This window comes from Dasypus novemcinctus, chromosome 4, assembly GCF_030445035.2.
Source record: "Dasypus novemcinctus isolate mDasNov1 chromosome 4, mDasNov1.1.hap2, whole genome shotgun sequence".
In the NCBI taxonomy this organism is placed as follows: Eukaryota; Metazoa; Chordata; class Mammalia; order Cingulata; family Dasypodidae; genus Dasypus; species Dasypus novemcinctus.
Window position 1 is genome coordinate 128,812,526 of NC_080676.1, and position 18,340 is coordinate 128,830,865.

At 34.3% G+C, this 18,340-nt stretch overlaps 1 protein-coding gene across 17 annotated transcripts in view; it reads right to left on the reverse strand.

Moving 5' to 3' along the window:
• The window catches only part of ROBO2 (roundabout guidance receptor 2), a 1,471,152-nt gene that overhangs the window by 74,537 nt on the left and 1,378,275 nt on the right, over positions 1-18,340 (reverse strand). For all 17 annotated transcript variants that reach the window (XM_058296090.2, XM_058296089.2, XM_058296096.2 and 14 more), the window contains 6 exons: positions 15,615-15,696; positions 15,008-15,170; positions 13,243-13,409; positions 9,924-10,045; positions 4,483-4,714; positions 1,628-1,752 (listed from right to left, as the gene is read on the reverse strand). In XM_058296090.2, the coding sequence (XP_058152073.1) occupies positions 1,628-1,752; positions 4,483-4,714; positions 9,924-10,045; positions 13,243-13,409; positions 15,008-15,170; positions 15,615-15,696 (891 nt within the window). The remainder of the gene's footprint in view (positions 1-1,627; positions 1,753-4,482; positions 4,715-9,923; positions 10,046-13,242; positions 13,410-15,007; positions 15,171-15,614; positions 15,697-18,340) is intronic.

Here is an 18,340-nt window from a genome sequence, read left to right on the forward strand (position 1 = left end):
ATTTTAGAGCATTAGTATTTTCTGGGATAAGGGAATCTCTTCCTGTGAAACATGTCATAAAAGAATTCTATGTACACATAGTTGCATTCATAATACATATTATTTCATAATCTACACAAAGATACATGTGTAGAAATGCACATGTGTAGAAACATACCTGTTTCTGAAACGTGTTCTATGAAATCATTTTTGTGAATTGTATTTTCCCTTTTCTTATGCTATGATACCTGTGTTCCCAGTGGAGGAATATTTAGCCCTCACCCAAATATACTTTTGCTACTAAAATACGACAGATCTCTAATAAGTAAGAAACTTTAAAGCTTATGAAATAAAACTCATTATATTGTAAAAGATATATCAAAGGTTTATCCAAATAGGAGTTCAGGATGTTTAGTCCCAGAAGGTATAAAAATAAATTTCTAACCTCATTCACACACACACACAAACCCATAATAGGTAATTCTTTGCTCTTAAAATAGTATGCTCTAATGCTTGTAAAACTTGAGGCTCTATATAATTATGCAACTATAAAAACATTTATTTTTATGTTTCTTAAGCATGTTTCTGTATAATGTGGTGGGAACCATTATTTTAAATATATGTTTTTGCATGTTCTGTTCATTTACTTCAGCAAGTTGATCTTTAAGGGAATCTATTTTAAATTTAACATTTTTTTCCTAGGACTAACAAAATCCAATTTGCAATGTTGTGAATAAAATAATTCAGCTTTTCTGCACATAACAATTATGAATTACTGTGGTGATGTGGGATGTCTACTTCTCTATTCTATTAGATATACATAGTATGTCATTGTTAGGATTCTATAAATATTTATTAATTGCAAAAATTCGTAGTTTTGAATTTTTACAAAGTTTAATGAGGTGCTCCACATGCATATGTGGTCTAATCACAACACAATTAAACAGAATCTAATTTCATAAAGTTAGACATATTCTGGGTTATAAATAAACATCAAATGATGGTGATGAAACAGTAGGTATATACCATAAATAGCAAATTCATCAGTTGAAAAATGAGACAATCAACTTTAAGTCATATATTTATACTTTGATTTCTTAGTGGTTCCCTTTGTTCAAGTGAAACCTTTACAGGACCTCAGTGAATGCATGCAGCAAAACTTAAAGAGTGCTAGCTGATGCTGCCCAATCTCCAACCCCTACCTCATCCCACCCCATCCTACTCCAACCCACCCACTTCTAAACCACTGGCGCATTTTCCTTCTGAGAACAGAGTTTCTAAACAGTTACCCTAAAACTGCCTTACACAGAAGCCTAAGAACAAGATAACACCAGTCTTGGAATGTGGACTTCTTCCTGGACCCCATCTCTCCAAATCCCTGAGGTTCTGGAATCATGTTATAACAGAAAACCACTCTTCTACTGTGGTTTTAATTTTCAGTAGAGTTTGAGTTATCTGTGACGGTGGAGTTACACTCTATCCCCTTTGCATTTGTTTTAGCACCTGTCTCATATTATAAATGCAAAGTAAATAATCATTCTACAGTTAAGCTCAGTAAGAGATCATCCATACGACAGTCATCCCTCTGACACTGACACTTCTCCGGGTACCCTGGTCTGTTAGCCTTTCTTCTGCACCAGGGCCCTACCTTGTATTCTTGAATAATTCCATTCTGATGATCTGGAGGAGGAGGATCCCAGGAAACGCTAATACTTGTGCTATTGTGGCTTCCAACTGTCAGCACAGTGACAGACTGTGGAGGGGCACTTGGGGCTGTGGAGGAAGTACTTAGAATGAACAGAGGTTGTAAATCTTGAAGTACATTAATACCACTTAAAAATATAAAAGACTCATGACTCCTGGCTTCCAGAAGTTCTGAGTTAGCTTATAGTGTTGAAGAGTGACAGTTTAAAAATAAAGGTCCATTAAATAGAATGGATAAATAGAATGGAACAGCAAATGCAGCTGCTGTAGTAGGACGTACTCAGTATAATGCGTAATAGTTAACATTCTACTGAGCGTTTTCTTTATGCCCAGTACTGAGCTAAGTGTTAGATTTAATTTTCACAATAACCTCAGGAGATAGAAACAACTTTTATTTCCGCTTTAGAGATGAGGAACAAGAAGGTAACTGTAAGGGACTTATCCAAGTCACACAGCAAGTCAGGATTTGAACCCAGGTCTGTCTGATTATAGAACTTGTGTTCTTCTGACTCCAACAGGCTCTCTTTCTGAAAAGCAATGCTGGTATCAAAAATATTTTGAGAGAATGTTTCAAAAACTTTAAAACAAATTTTATCTCTGAGTGGTGGCATTAATGGCAGCTTTTTGTATTGCTTTGATTTTGTTTAATAAAAACAAAAACACAGCTGTAATTTTCACCAACACACAAAAAGTCCTCTTGTTCCTCATATTGGAAAAAATGATTGATTGTTATAAATTGACCCCTAATTCAAGATTTTAAACTTACTTTGTATGGCTGGGCAAACAACTCTGATTGCAGAAATAAAAACAATTCATGTTGGGTCAAATGTGAAATGGGCAGATTTTAATTTCCTAGAATAATTTTCTTCTTTTATAGTTTCTCCTTTAATTACAACCATATTGAGAAAAGATGAGTGAGAAGTAATTTCAGATTTTCGATAGCGACATCTCTCGTGTAGTGCATATGAGAGCTGAGAAATACTAATTTTACATAAAAATTAATCTATTCCCAGTGATTCTCTGGATTTAAACCAAATATAGGAAAAGCAAACTATGAAGACTACATAAAATCCTCTATGGCAATTAAAAAATAATTTTGTGCCATTAAGAGATGTTTATATTAAATGATCAATACTTTTACATCTCCATATAGTACAGTCCTTATAAATATGTAAAATAGAATCCTAAAAGACATTTTAAAAGACTTCCAATAAGGTCCCCATATTTAGTAAATTTGCGATAATGACCTCTTTCACTGTGGTATGGCCATATTTTCATTGAGATATGAGACACATATAGACATATGTTAATACTGTACTGCTCTTTACTGTTTTACTATGTGATATTCCTCAGAAATATGGCATGATGACATAAAGTCAAACACTTTTCTACCAGTGCTGTATTTATTAAGAACCACACTGAAAAATAACACTTTTGAAAACTGGTTTCTCATTTGCTTTGCTGCTGACTTGGAGAGAACACTATGCCTGCTTCCTGACAGGTCAATTATTCCAGTGCTCAACTTCTTTCACAGATGTGAAAGAATCCAAATCGCTGCTCATCTTTCCCAGACATAGCCCAGCTTGTTCCATTTGTTATCTTCACAAGGGTGCAGAAAGCAGAGATGAATATGCACTGAATGATGACAAGTATCCATTGTCCAATGTCCAATCCAGAGAAAAAGTCTGACCGCAGTGAAATTGATTTTTGGAAGGATACTTCAAACATAGTATTCTGTTTTAAAGTTACCCACCCCACTCATTAACACTATAACTTTGAAACATAAAGTGAAACAAATGTTAGATAAAAAGAATATTATTCATTTTCAGCAATTTTTTGCTATTCTTTATATATATATATATATATCCTAAAAATAGACTAATGGTGTATTTTTAAAAGCATCACTAGTCTTATTTTAGTGCCAGTGTATCACATAATAAACTATAAGTGAAGATAGTATTTTTGCTGTGTTGCTTATTATAAAAAATGTATAATTTAAAAGCACTTTGATCAAATATGAACATCTACCTGCTAACATGAACTACTTATACACATCTTCCTGAGACTGCTCTTATATCACTTTCTGTAAAATGTGCTTTTTCAGATGTTAGGTACATAAAATTAGTACTAAAGCAAAAAAGGGGGGTATTTATGATATTTGGCATCTGACTTTTGATGACCTTAATGGTGCCATTTATATAAGTCTTCCCTTTAGTGAAGGAGACAGTAGTAAATCAAGTGGTTGAAACCTGCATTAATCTCACATCTATCATAGATTGACTTTAAAGTACTTGTAGGCAAGAAAAGTTACAACAGGTTTAAAAACTTCTCTAAGAGGAAAGCTACTGCAAACATGTAAGTGGCATCCCAGATAAGAAATAACGATTAGAGTGGCATAGCCCAAAGGGGATGGAAGTGTGGAAAAGAAAAATTCACCCTATGTCAATACCAAAAAGAGTAGTCACTATGAACAGCCTGTGTTCTCGGGTCTACAGTAGCCTGCCCTTTAATAGAACAAATGAGCTAAATTCACATTAAAAAAAGAGGGAAACATTATGCTTAAGTCCCAATATACTGACAATCATACAATTTTGGGGCAAATGTTTCCTTAAAGAAAATAAAGTAGATTGAGTGTCTTTATTTTTTCAGTTGACACAGTTTTCTATGGCTTTCTCAGAATAAAAGGAGGAAATAACCCTTCTTAAATTCATTTTAGATTACTTTCTAAACCAGAACTGCAAGAGAAATTGGTTTCAGTGTGGTATAAGTTTGGTTTATGTTAGGAATCTAAATACTGACCTTCTTCAGTAGTACGGACTGTTTTAGATTCACTATCCATTCCTTGAAACTCATTAAAATATGGTCGAACTTTAATTTCATAAGTCACTCCCTTTTTCAAATTGACTAAAACAGCACTTCGCTCGGTGGGGACTTTGGCATCTAAATTCTGCCATGCTGATGTAGCCTGCAGGCCTGAAGTCTGACGATACATAACCCGGTAGCCTTGAATAAATTGGGGCTGGCGATCAACCTGAAAAACAGCAAATAGCATTTCACATCAAATAGAAGTATTTCAGACATAACAATAGGTCCAATTTCTTTTCACTTTCACCTATTTAGTGCTCATGAATTATCATCTAGTGGTGCCATTTGATGTTTAAGATACAGATATGTCTAACTGTGAAATAAGTTTCTGTTTAATTATGATGTGATAAGAACACATATGCAGGTGGAACACCTCATTAAACATTGTGAAAATTGAAAACTATGGATTTAACCTATTCTAATTCCAAGATCACTTTGCCTGGAATTTATTGTTTCCAAGACCGGGAGGGCAAAATCTTTCTCCCCTGTTTAAAATATCTCACAATATCTAAGACACATACATAATTAATTCAATTTCCTTATGATGGCACAACAGTCTAAACTTCATATTTTCTCTGCTTGCCCTTCTCCTGCATTCCTAGATTGGGGGCTTTATATGCAATGTGCCCTTTGCCATGAATTTCCATTCTCATCCTTTGTCTATTCACTAATACTTTTACTCCCTCAAAACATATGTTTTGAGGTCTTACTAATAGCTGCTGGGAGGTTTGTTAAGTAATAGGGATACCATGTGGAATAAAAGTACAGTCAGTCCCTGCCCTCCTGGTGTTTAGAGTCAAGGATAATGATGGATGTTAAGACAATAATCTCCCAACCAATAGTCTAGCTACAATCCTAACAAATATAAATAAATTTATGTGTAGGAACATAAGAAAGCCTATAAACAAGAGGAAACTGATTCAGCCAGGAAGGACAAATAAACTTTCACTGAAGAAGTAACTGGAACTGAGATCTTAAGGAGAGTAGGATTTTACCCAGGGGAGGGAAAGCGGTGAGACAGCATGTACAAAATCTCCGTGGCATGCGAAAACTGATGAGTGAGACTAAAAGTTTCACATGTATGAGAACTTGACATGATGTCCCATGACAACTTTTCTTCATTCTTTCATTTATTTAAGGTATAAGGGTAAGGCAACTCTTTTTAACAAATATCTGAGATTTTGAGTCAGAAAGCTGGTATCCAACAGAACTTTTAAAAAGTTTTTGTTCACTAAGAATGTCATGAAAAAGCAAATGTATGTGTAAATGCAAGATAAAAAATGAAACGTGTTCCTCTCTTCATACGTTTATTAAACCACCTTTGTTGGGATTATGTTGTTTCATCTTCAAAGGTAAAAGGGCTTCTAGGTTTTCAAATAGTTTTTAATGCCTTACCATGTTCTATCATAGCGCCTTCTCAAATCAATATTCCATAACATAGTTTAATAGCCATATTCTAACAAGGCTTTGACTTGACATATGTTACTGTCAATAATGTATATAGATTAGTGGAGAAGAGATGGAATAAACTCATTTTAGGAATGTTGGAGAGAGAGGAATTAGAGAAGATGGCGATAGAGATGATTATTTATCTCAGCTTTTAAAAATTTCTTTATCTACTTACCAGCACATTATAAACAAAAGGTATTTGTTTTCAGGTATCAACCTTTATCTTGTCTTCTTTAGTTGCAGCATAATTTTTTTTTTTAAAGTTTTATTTATTCCCTGCCTTTGGCTTGTTCCTTTCTTTGCTGTCTCTTTTCTGTGTCCATTCACTGTGTATATTTTCTGTATCTGCTTGTCTCCCTTTGTTGCTTCATCGTGCAGCACCAGCTCTCACAGTGCACGGGCCATCAGCTCTCTGCAGCGCACGGGCCAGCCTGCCTTCACAAGGAGGCCCTGGGACGCGAACCCAGGGCCTCCCATATGGTAGACAGGAGCCCAACTGATTGAGCTACAGCCGCTTCTCTTTCTTTTACTTTTTTTAAAGATTTATTTATTTATTTAGCATTGCTTTATTTTTAAGTGAAAATCAATGAATAATAACTTAAATGAAAATGTTAAAAATATAGCACGTCAATCAAAATATAGAACAGAGAGACAGTTTTCTACGTTTAGATGGCCAAGACAAAAAACTCCACGAAGCAGGTGGTCACGAGTGTGTACATGCGTCTTATGTAGAGCTAATTATAATTTTCCAGCTGAGTCGGAACAAATAAGATCTGCTTCACCAACCTGACAGCTTTTCAACCTCAAAGATTTTCTGGAATTAGTGTTACACTTATATAAGACTACATTAAGGAAAATTGAGCCCAGGTCTGATGCTGTAGCTCACTGAATCCTCCTCCATGTTACCACTTTGTGTTGGTACCAACTGACAAATTTTTTGCAAAGGAGGAGTGGCTCTGATGTTACAAAAACAGCAACCGAAAAGCAAGAAAGTTAAATTTATGAGAGCCAAAGAAGGATGACTTTCATCAAAACTGTCAATGGTCAAAAAAATCCACGCGGCATATGTTAAAACTACATTCAGCTTGCAATTTATAAACTTCTCTGCGTTCACTTTAAGGGAATTTATATACTGAAAGAAAGACATAACTCACAATAATAGCTTGTTAATACTGAAAGAAGCAAGCTGTGTTTTTTAGAAGAACATTAAGCAGCTGTTTCCAGATGAAGGGAGTCTGTAAATCAGGGTAAATTGGTTTTATCCATGTTTGGTTTTCATTAATTAAGTGTTTTAGGTACTTTATGAAACTAATGTTTACTATGCAACATTTCCTTGCTCACATCAGTGTACACTGCCCACAACCAGTATGTAATAATGGCCTCCTTAATAACTAAATAGTTTAACTTGATTTTGTGCAGTTGCACTATATTTTCTTCAGGAGGAAATTTGTTGTTACAGGTGGAAGCCAAAATGAAAATGCTGAACATAAACTTTGAAAAAAAAAATAGGTGGGATTTTTATTGGATATACGTTCCATACCACAGAATTTTGGAGCTCATTTTGACAGGTGGTCAATTTCAAATTAAACCATATGCTTGTTACAAGTTTTATTAACATTCTGATTGTAAGAGTTTCTTTGAGAACCTCAGTGATTTTTAAAAATGATTTATTTATTTATTTTTCTTTACTCATCCCCTCCCAACCCCCACCCCCACCCCCAGAGATGGTTCTCTAGTCTGTCTGCTTATTGTTTGCTAGCCTTCTCCAGGAGGCAACTGGAACCTGGGACCTCCCACATGGAAGGCAAGTGCCCAATGGCTGAACCACATCTGCTCCCCACAGGCTGCAGTGTCTGCTGGCTTATGGCATCTGCTCATTGTAGGGGAGGTCTACACTGCGGTGGGGGTTGTATCTGCTTGTCTTCTTTTATGAGGCACCAGCACTGGAACCCAAGACCTCCCATGTGGTAGGTGGCTGCCCAACTGTTGATCCACATCCACTTTCTTTAAGATTTATTTATTTACTTTATTTAGACTTTTAATGTAATTAACTTCATAAAACACAATGACTTGGATTCTTCCCCAAGTAATTCCCACATTTGAAAGACATAGTTTAAAAGAAGTCCCTTCAAAGCTCCCCAAAACGCAGAGAATATTTTTTCTATTGAGAATGATGAAAATGGTCTATTAAAAAAAACAATTATTTATTTGGCTTTGTTATCTCTGAATCTAATCAAAGTTCTTGAAATATGGCAGAAGGGAAAAAAGGGTGGTAGATGATTTTCTACTGTCACAGTATCCCTACTGTGATACTCATTGTTGAAAAAACAATGAGGCAAATTATGTTTTTCTTCTGTTACCAGAAGAATAGAAACCATTATATGCAGAACATAAAATAAACCTACGAGAAATTATATCATAAATGGAATTAGAAATATATGCTTAAATAATCATAATTATTCTGAAAATATTATAAACATGTCTTATTTTTATTAAGGTTCTGCTCAATTTTGGACTTAATAGGCAAAAATTTTGACTGATAATGCAGTTTGGCTCAAGGAATAACAAATACGTTGCCCAGAACTGCAGGATTAAAATTTCACCATTATAAACATGTCAACTGATTAAATAATATACATGTTTTGGTGCTGTTCTTTAAAATTCAGACTACTTTAAAACATTTAGAGAAGGTTGATTTAAATTCAGAAGACAACTTGATCAAAATTTAAAACTTCTGTTCTTTAAATGACACCATCAAGAGATTGAAAAACAACCCACAGACAGGAAGAAATATTTGCAAATCATATATCTCATAAGGAACATATACCCAGAATATATAAAGAACACTTAGTAATAAGAAGACAAAAAGCCCAATTTAAAAATGGACAAAGAATTTGAATAAATTTTCCTTTAAGGAAGATATGCAAATGGCTAATAAGCACATGAAAAGATGCTCCACATTGCTAGCAATTGTTGAAATGCAAATTGAACAAAGAGATACCACTACAAACTTGTATGTCTATAATCAAAAAGGCAGACAATAACAAGTGTTGTCAAGGTTGTGGAGAAATTTGAACCTTCAGACATTGCTGTGGGAATACAAAAAGGTACAAACATTTCGTAAAATATGTTGGTAGTTCTTCAAAATGTTAACAGTGAGTTCCTATATGATCCATTAATTCCATTCCTTGGTACAGATCCAAGAGAAATGAAAACATATACCCACACAAATACTTGCACACAAATGTTCGCAGCAACATTATTCATAATAGCCAAAAAAATGGAAATAATCCAACATGCATTAACTGGTGAATGGATAAAAAGTTTGTACATACAAAGAAACACTATTCATCAATAAAAAATTTTTAAAAAATGAAGCACTGATACATGTTACGACATGGATGAATCTTAAAAACATTATGCTTAGTGAAAGAAGCCAGTCCCAAATAACCAGATATTATATGATTCTATTTATATGAGAGGCTCAAAATAAGCAAATCTAGGGACAGAGAATAGATTAGCAGTTTTACAGGGATGGGGAAGGTACAATGGAGAGTGATTATTAACAGAAACAGGGTTTAAATCAGGGGTGCTGCAAATGTTCTAAAATTAGATTATTGTGATAGCTACACCCCTTGGTAAAAGTACTAAAAAAATTGAAGTGTGCATTTTAATTTATGGAATATTATTTATATCTCAATAACATGGTTAAAAGATTCAGGAGCCAGGACATGTCATATTTATATCATAGTCCATCTCTTTAATTCTATTAAATAGTTTTCTTTATTGCCATTGATTCCAGCTTGATTTTAAATGGTGAGGATTTAAAAATACATTTTTTTTGGTTGCTTTATTAGAATTGGGGGGGGGCGGTTATCTTAATGAAATGGAGAAGTCTACCATTGACATAGCCTTTGAAAACTTACCGTCCATGTGACTTGAACTGTGGTAGGAGTCAATACAACTGGAGTATGAAGACGGACGATGACATCTCCAAGTTCTTTCTGTACTTGTCTATGGTCGACTCCTTGCGCTGGTGGGCTGATATCTGCAGGGAGAAAACATGCTGAATTTTAGAAAGTCAATTCCAACTTATTCTATAGAAGCCAGTCCTACACCACTAAAAATAATAACAGGACAAAAATAAAACGCTTTTGCGACAAACAACATTTAAGCATCTTTATATATATATCACCATGTTAGGACATAATTTGAGAGATCATATCTACCTTTACTCAAAAAAAAAAAATCATCACTGAAGAGTGTTGATAATCCCTCACCCCATTTAAATACACACACATCATTGTGAAAGATCTTTTAAATATAAGCATACTTTTGCAATAAAGAATAGAAATGTGTGTTCTAAGACTTTTATACAAGTATCAGTTTCACATCGATGTTGGTAATTTGCCATATTGAAGGCTTCTCTCAAATAGTAAGTGGGTATATATCTGAAAAACGCTGTTTAGGAATTTGTTTCGTTCCTTGTCCCAACTACCAGATTGTGTTATCTCACCTTGACCAAACTCAGTTTGGGAAGGGAAAGAAATCAGGGACATTGGAAAAGTGAATTATGTCATTAAAGGTAAATGAAGGAGAGAGAGAGAGAAGGGAATGGAGCCCCTCAAATTCACAAAAATACTTTTTTCCTGAAAAATTCAGAATACTAATAAAATGCTCTTGGTACTAAATTTTGATCAGTACTCCCAATATCTGACAAGAGGTAATGCATTTTATTTTGGGGACTAGGTAGTGAGGATGGGGATAGGGGAGAAAGAAAGGCAGTAGTTAAATCATGCACTCTCTCCCATATTTTGTTTATGCCTTCTTTTTCACCATTTACATAAATACAACACTATTGCCCTATACAATGGTTTATAGTCGCTGTGCCCATATAGAGAAAAGAATAAATTACAGACACCTGAGTCCATCAATTTGATATCAAGCACTGTATTTCTCACATACTCAAATCAGCTTTTTTAACTGGTACACTTAAAGTTAAGTCAAATTTTCTTCTCCAACAACTTTAAGGGGAGAAAGTCAATTTAAAATTATTTATTTTCTTAATCTTGTTTTCTCCTATTTTCTCAGGCCACAGTGCAGCACTGCATATATGTAGGTGTACATCCCAGCCCTAACTTAAATTGGCTATACTAATTTAAATTGGACATAAATAGTTGGTGATTTTTCTTATTTCACTTTTGGTCATCATTATCATAAACAGCTGAGCTAAGTTTTATTTGATTTAGCAAAAATAAATAAATAAACAATTACCTTTTCTGTGAATGATATTAACTTTGGTGATATATCTATAGTTTTCTATGACCTAGTAGTGAAAGTATAAGTAATTGCTGGCTTAGAGAAACAAAAGATCTCTAGAATCTGTGGTATTTAATACCTTAGAAAAACAAGAACACACATGGCAAAGCGTTCTTTGAAAAGAAGCAAATGCTTTTCAGAAAGCAAAGTGGCTGACAATGCTATGTCAAAAACTGATCCTGACATTAGACACAAAACATGAGTTTTCCTATAATATCTGTTAAGAGAACATAACTCTTGCTCTACATAGTCCCTCAACTGGAACAAAACAGATCACAAACAACTTTCATTAATCTCTCCCGACCTTTTCACGCAGAAGTTATTTTCTGAGTCAAGATTTAGTGACTGGCATAGTTATTGAATGATCATGAAGGTCTGCCAGATTTAATCACCCCAGAAATCTTCCCTATTCTGTTATCTCCACTTCCATTGCAGCTACACACAAAAACCATTTCTATCTACACAAGTGTAAATGATCGAGGTACTATAATTTCTTGACTTGGAACTGCTGTCCTCTTCCATTTCAAGTTCAATAATTTAATTTACTCATTAAATTCAGAAAAAAGCAATTTGATCTAGGTAAGGTAAAATAACCAGCTTCAGGTCTTCAAATTCCTTGTTGTGCTTTTTCTTTCTCCCTAGACAGATTCTTTACCTACAGGCCTTTTATCATCATGGAAAATTAATCACATTACTGCTTAAAGCACAATAGCAAAGTGGCATTCCCTCCTCCCTTGACTGTCATCATGTCAGCAACGTTACAAAGTCACGTGGTGACTTTATTTCACTTATTCCTTTAATTCGCCCTGCTCTGTTATAATAGCATGCTAGTTACCATCACTGAACTACATTGTAATTATAATAATATTTTATGGCTGTATGGTGCTTTTCATAGCACAAAAATACCACTTTGAATTATATCTTGTTCACAGCCTTTTACAAATAAGAAATAATTAACCCTTTCTCAAGAACCTGTGGGAAGTAGGTTGTAACAAATAATAAAGCCACCATTTCTGTTTTATTAATTTCCCTTCACCTGCTAGTAGGAAGGGAATATATAATGTAGCATCGTACATGACCTCTAGACACTGGGGCCTTCTCAAATTACAAGACAGAGTACTAAAGAAAAATGAAGAAAGCTTCCGTTTTGGTCTTATGTTTTAATACTCTGTTCTTGTTTTTTTAAATCAACCAAAAAATCACATGCCTCTAGAGAAAAACTTGACTTGCTGTTTTCTGAAATAAATAACCTCCTTTAAATTTATCAGTTAATAAAATATACTGTAATAGTGTTTGTCAAACTTGAGCATTACCATCAGTTGGATGATATGTTAAAATAGATCTCTAAGATTTCTGAGAATCTTCCTTTCTAACATGGTACAAGGAAATCAGATGCTTCTTTCTGGGGACCACACCTTGGGAACCACTATACCATAGGAATTTCTGAACAATAGGAATTAATTTTAATATCACCATCTGGCCATTTTAGCCATTAAGGATCATTTTTGCTACTATATGATAACTTTCCAAGAAAGAGAAATGTTCTTTCCTTACTTTGAAATATAGTGTAGCCCTAGTTTACTGGATTCATTCTTACGATGTAAATATACCTAATTATTTATTTTTATTTTTTTAAACATATCTGAAAGAGGAAATACATTATCAAGGTGAGCAGCAAGCTTCCTTCTCCTTCACAGAATTAAGTCTAATAAGTAACTATAAAAAGCTATCTTAAGGGGAGCAGATGTGGCTCAAATGGTTGAGCACCGCTTCTCATGTATAAGGTCAATCATTCAATCCCCAGTACCTCCTAAAAAAAAAAAGAAAAAGCAACCTAGACATCTTTACTTTCCCAAGTAATCCTTTTCCTTATAGAGGTATTTAATTCCTCCTAGAAACAGTCACGTTTATTGCTATTGAAATTACCTTGTGTGCGCACGGGATCTGACATGGGGCTGGGGTCACTGAGACCTTGGGGATTGATAGTTCTGACCATGAATAAGTAGATTGTATTGGGTCGCAGTCCTCTTACAGTATAGAGGGTAGTCTTTACATGGTTTGCCACAGTCTGCCAGCTATTGCTCACTGATTGGCTGAAACACGAACAGAAATTTCATTTAAAGAGCTGGCAAAAAGGTATTGGAAATGGAGTTGGGTATCAATGACAAAGGTTAATGGCTGAAAAATAAACACACACACACACACACAACAGTTGAAGTGTTCAGCCCAGTAAATGAAACATTTGGATGATTTCAGTTTATTCAACCACAAAGCCGAGCCCACCTAACGAAAGTGCCATGCACAACAAAATTAAACTCAGCCCAGGAGATATGACAGCCCTTTGCTAATGCACAGCAGCCCATTAAATGAATACCTGTAAAAGGAACAGAGGCCAAGATCACAACATCAAGTTTATAAAATAAATATGGTCCTCATAAATGTATATATATATACCTTGAAAAGAATTAACCTGTAGAAAGAATAAATGGACTACAGAGTAAATTATGCCAATACATTTTCCTGTTACAAGGTGTTTTCTTTTGCATCAATTCCACATGCAATATTATAATAGAGCCTTCTAAAACTACATATCTGTAAAAGAAGAAAGGAAGCATGTAATGAATATTTTCCCTTGGTCACATTTTTAATAAAACTGTACATTATACCGTATTGCAATTTTTCATTTAAGAATGGTGAAAAATCTCTAAATCTTAGTGTGTGGAGCCTTTTATAGCCAGTCACAGATGGGATTCCATTTTAGAGCACTTTGTCTAAGGTCAGACACTACGTTTGCTCAGAATAAGGAGAAAATGCAATTTACAGAGCTGTCTATTTAATTTTCAGAAGTCCTTATGCATCAAAGCATGAAAATGATAGAAAAGTACTATTTTAAAATTTTAAAAAATCTATGCATCTATCATCACTTTAAATACAGATTAAAGAAGCCTAAAATGAAAGCAATAATTTGTCCTAATGTTTCAAAGGACAACTGTATTCATTCAATCATTATAATGTCAAATAGAAATACACTGAAACCCAAATATGAAACTATATTTTCTTATTTGTATAAGTATTATATCAAACTCACACAAACCAATTTTATAATGGTATTTGCTAAATTTTAGGCCCTATCCTTAAATTGATGATAATTATTTCAAATATTAATACCACGTGAAACATCTTTTCCTTTCAACAACCAGAAGTACATGAAATCAACTTCTTATTTGTGACTTTAAAATTTCTCTGTGGCATACCCGACAGAGGTATTCAACTATATAATATAAAAACATTGATAGTATTTTAAGTTCTTCTCTAATTATTAAAAACAAAGATTTCAGTGTCCCATGACTCAACAAACTTTGCATAATATAAACAGTGCCTGTGTCTAATTAAATGATTTTCTACCCGGTTCTAATGTCAAAATTCTCACCTTAAATCCCTACAATGTTAGTGGTAAAGAACGGAGCTAAGTGACTGAGTTATGCACTAGAGTACTCTTTATACATGGATTTATAAATGAAGAAAACAGCAACATTTGTTCTTGAAAAAATGTCAACTATAAAAGACAAATTCTTAAAATGCATTAATTGAACATGTCCATACAATCAAATGGCAGGATAGCTCATGTGAGAGTTTAAGATTTAGGAGCTAAAACATAAACCCAACAGAGAAAGAAGGAATTTTCTCATACCTGAAAGCCTCAATGATATAGGCACTTGCTGGAAGAGTTCCAGGGGTACCTGGTTGCCAGGACAAAGTGACACTGTTCTTAGTAACATCAGTGACCTGAGGTTTGGATGGTGGCCCTGGCAGGTCATTCAAATCATAATTTTTACTGATCGTGGCTCCAGATTCTAAAAAGGATGAACAATAAAACAATTAACTCTATTCCTGGTTTCACAAGCTTGCAATGATGCCTGAATGAAATATAAACAATCCATTAAAGGAGGTGACCTAAACATGAGCAATTCAACCTCATGTTGAATCAATAGTATGTAAGTAACTATTTGCTTCTTTTACATGTTAATGAACATTGACTTTACTTTCAAACATGATCATTAGAATTGTTTACACTTTAGGTTAGAAAAATGAAATAGCCAGGTTATCCAGGACAAATGTATCAAATTTAATCTATCCAATGTGATGTGCCAAATGATGATCAAAAGGGGCATGAGGCTTAGCTTTTCTATTCAATGAATTTAAAATTTTGGTCTCTCTTTAATTGTTTTTCATTAATGAGCTAATCACTGAAATGGGCTCAAGATCTCTGCTATTAAGATAATTCACAAAAAACACACCTGTCACATCCAGCACAGCACTCCAGGAAGTCTCCCCACTTGAACTTGTAGCCACGCAAGTATAAGTGCCAGTATCAGAAATCTAGTGCATGGAAGGAAGGAGCAGAATGAAATTGTTTTAATCATTTTGTGGAAAAATTACTGTTTCAATCAAGCAATATTTAACTTCTTAAAATGTAATGTATCGTTTGCCTGTATAAATGGTAGAACAGAGAAAATATCAAAATACCAAAAACCTCATGTAATGTTATTTTATTCATAACAGATTAAAGGTTATTTTTTGTATTATATTTCTATAAATATATGCTATTTTCCTGATAAACATTGTTTATGTTTCTTTCTTGCCTTCACAGTAATACTCTTATTTCTTAGCTCCATTTCAAGCAGGGGCTTTACTGCTTCAGAGTTAGATATAGAAAAACTCAGAAAAGAAATTAGTCAGGACCCTATAAATGTTCGGTGAAATGGTAAAGCTATGTTTTCTGTCTCAACTAAACAATATTTTAATGGATAAGAAGAGCCAGTGGTAAATATGCAATGAGATAATGGAAAGGATATCAGGAAAATAAGGAATGAGCAATATGAAAATCTCAATAGGAGACAGAAATTTTTAAAAGGAACCAAACAAATACTGGATTAGAAGAGCACAATAATTGTAATTAAAAATTACCTAAAGGATTTCAACAGCAGATTAGAGCTGGCAGAAAAAAGAATCAGCATACTCAAAGAAGACACAATTGAAATGCTTCAGACTGAGGAGCAGGAAAGAAAAGAGAGAGAGAATTAAAAGAAGTGAACAAAGCCTAAGAGATCTGTTGGACAACATCAAGCAGATCAACATATGTGTTATGGGAGTACCAGAAGCAGAAAGAAGAAAGAGGCAGAGAGATTATTCAAAGAAATAATGGCAGAAAACTTAATGAATTTAATGAAAAACATAAATACACCTATTTGAGAAGTCCAACAAAACCCAAACAGGAACCAACTTGAAAAGAACCATGCCCAGACATATAGCAGTCAAACTGTCAAATGCCAAGAACATGAGAGAGTTCTGAAAACTGCAAGAGAAAATGAATATGTTATGTACAAGAGAGTCCTAATAAGATTAAGTGCCAATTTCTCATTAGAAACCATGGTGACAAGAAGGCAGTGGGATGAAATATTTAAAGTGCACAGGAAAGTAATTAGCAACCAAGAATTTATATCCAGCAATACTGTCATTCAGCAATGAGAGAGAGACTAAGGTGTTCCCAGATGAACGAAAGCAAAGGGATTTCATCATCACTAGGTCTTACAAGCAATGCTAAAGGTGGCTCTTCAGACTGAAAGGAAAGATACTAGATAGTGGATTGTACTGGCATAGAAAAATAAAGACCTCCAGTATAGGTAACCATAGAGGTAATTATAAATACCAGTACTATTAAATATTTTTGATAAGTAACTCCACTTTTTAACTTCCTACAGGCTCTAAGAAGCAAATGCATAAAAAGTAATGATTTATCTATGGTTAGGGATGTACAATGTATAATGAAATAATTTGTAACAAGTACAACAAAAGGAAGGGGGTGGATAGGTATAAGAACAGTGTTTGTGCTATTGAGGGCAAGTTGGTACCAAATCAAATATGATTGCTACTTAGGATGTTAAATTTTACTTCCAGGATAACCACACACACACAAAATCTTATATAAAAATAAATACAGGGTAGTGGATGTGACTTAAAGGATTGGGTTCCAGTCTATCACATGGGAGGTGCCTACTTCAGTTCCTGGTGCCTCCTAAAGAAGACAGTGAGCTGGCATGATGGTCAAGAGTGATAAGCTGACACAACAAGGTGATGCAACAAGAGACACAAGAAGAAAAAGATAATGAGAAACACAACAAAGCAGGGAATGGAGGTGGCTCAAGCAATTAGGTGCCTCCCTCTCATTGGAGGTTCTGGGTTCACTTCCCAGTGCTTCTTAAAGAAACAAGGAAGATGAACAGAAACACAGCGAGTGCAAACAACAAGGGGATGGGGAGAAATAAATAAAATAAATCTTTAAGAAAAATACGGAAGGAAATGAGAAGGAACTCCAAATGGTACAATGCAAAAAATCAAATAAATATTAAAGTAGGCATTAAAAAAAAATTAAAAGGCAAAAATGGTATAAAATTTACAAAGACCAAATAGTGAAATAGCAGAAGGAAGTCTTACATTATCAGTAGTCACTTTAAATGTAAGCGGATTAATCTCTTCTGTAAAAAGTCATAAATTAGCAGAATGTATAAAATAGCATGAACCAACTACACGCTGATTACTAAGAGACTCACCTTAAATTCAAAGACAGAAGTTGACTGAAAGTGAAAGAATGGATAAAAATATGCCATGTAAGTAGTATGGGTACATGGATAGATATACAGACCAATGGAAGCAAATTGAGAGTTCAGAGATAGACCCTCATATCAAAATGGCCGATTGATTTTTGACAATGGTGCCAAGGACATTTAATTGGAAAAGTATATTCTCTTCAACAAATGGTACTGAAAAATGGTATATCCCTATTCAGAAGAAAGAAAGTGACCACTTCCTCATGTCATCTATGAAAATCAACTCAAAATAGGTTAAATACCTAAATATAAAAAGCAGGTCTATTGAATTCCTAGAATAAAATACAGGGAAGCAGCTTCAGGACATTGTGTTAGGAAATGGTTTCTTACACTTTACACCAGAACACAAGCAACAA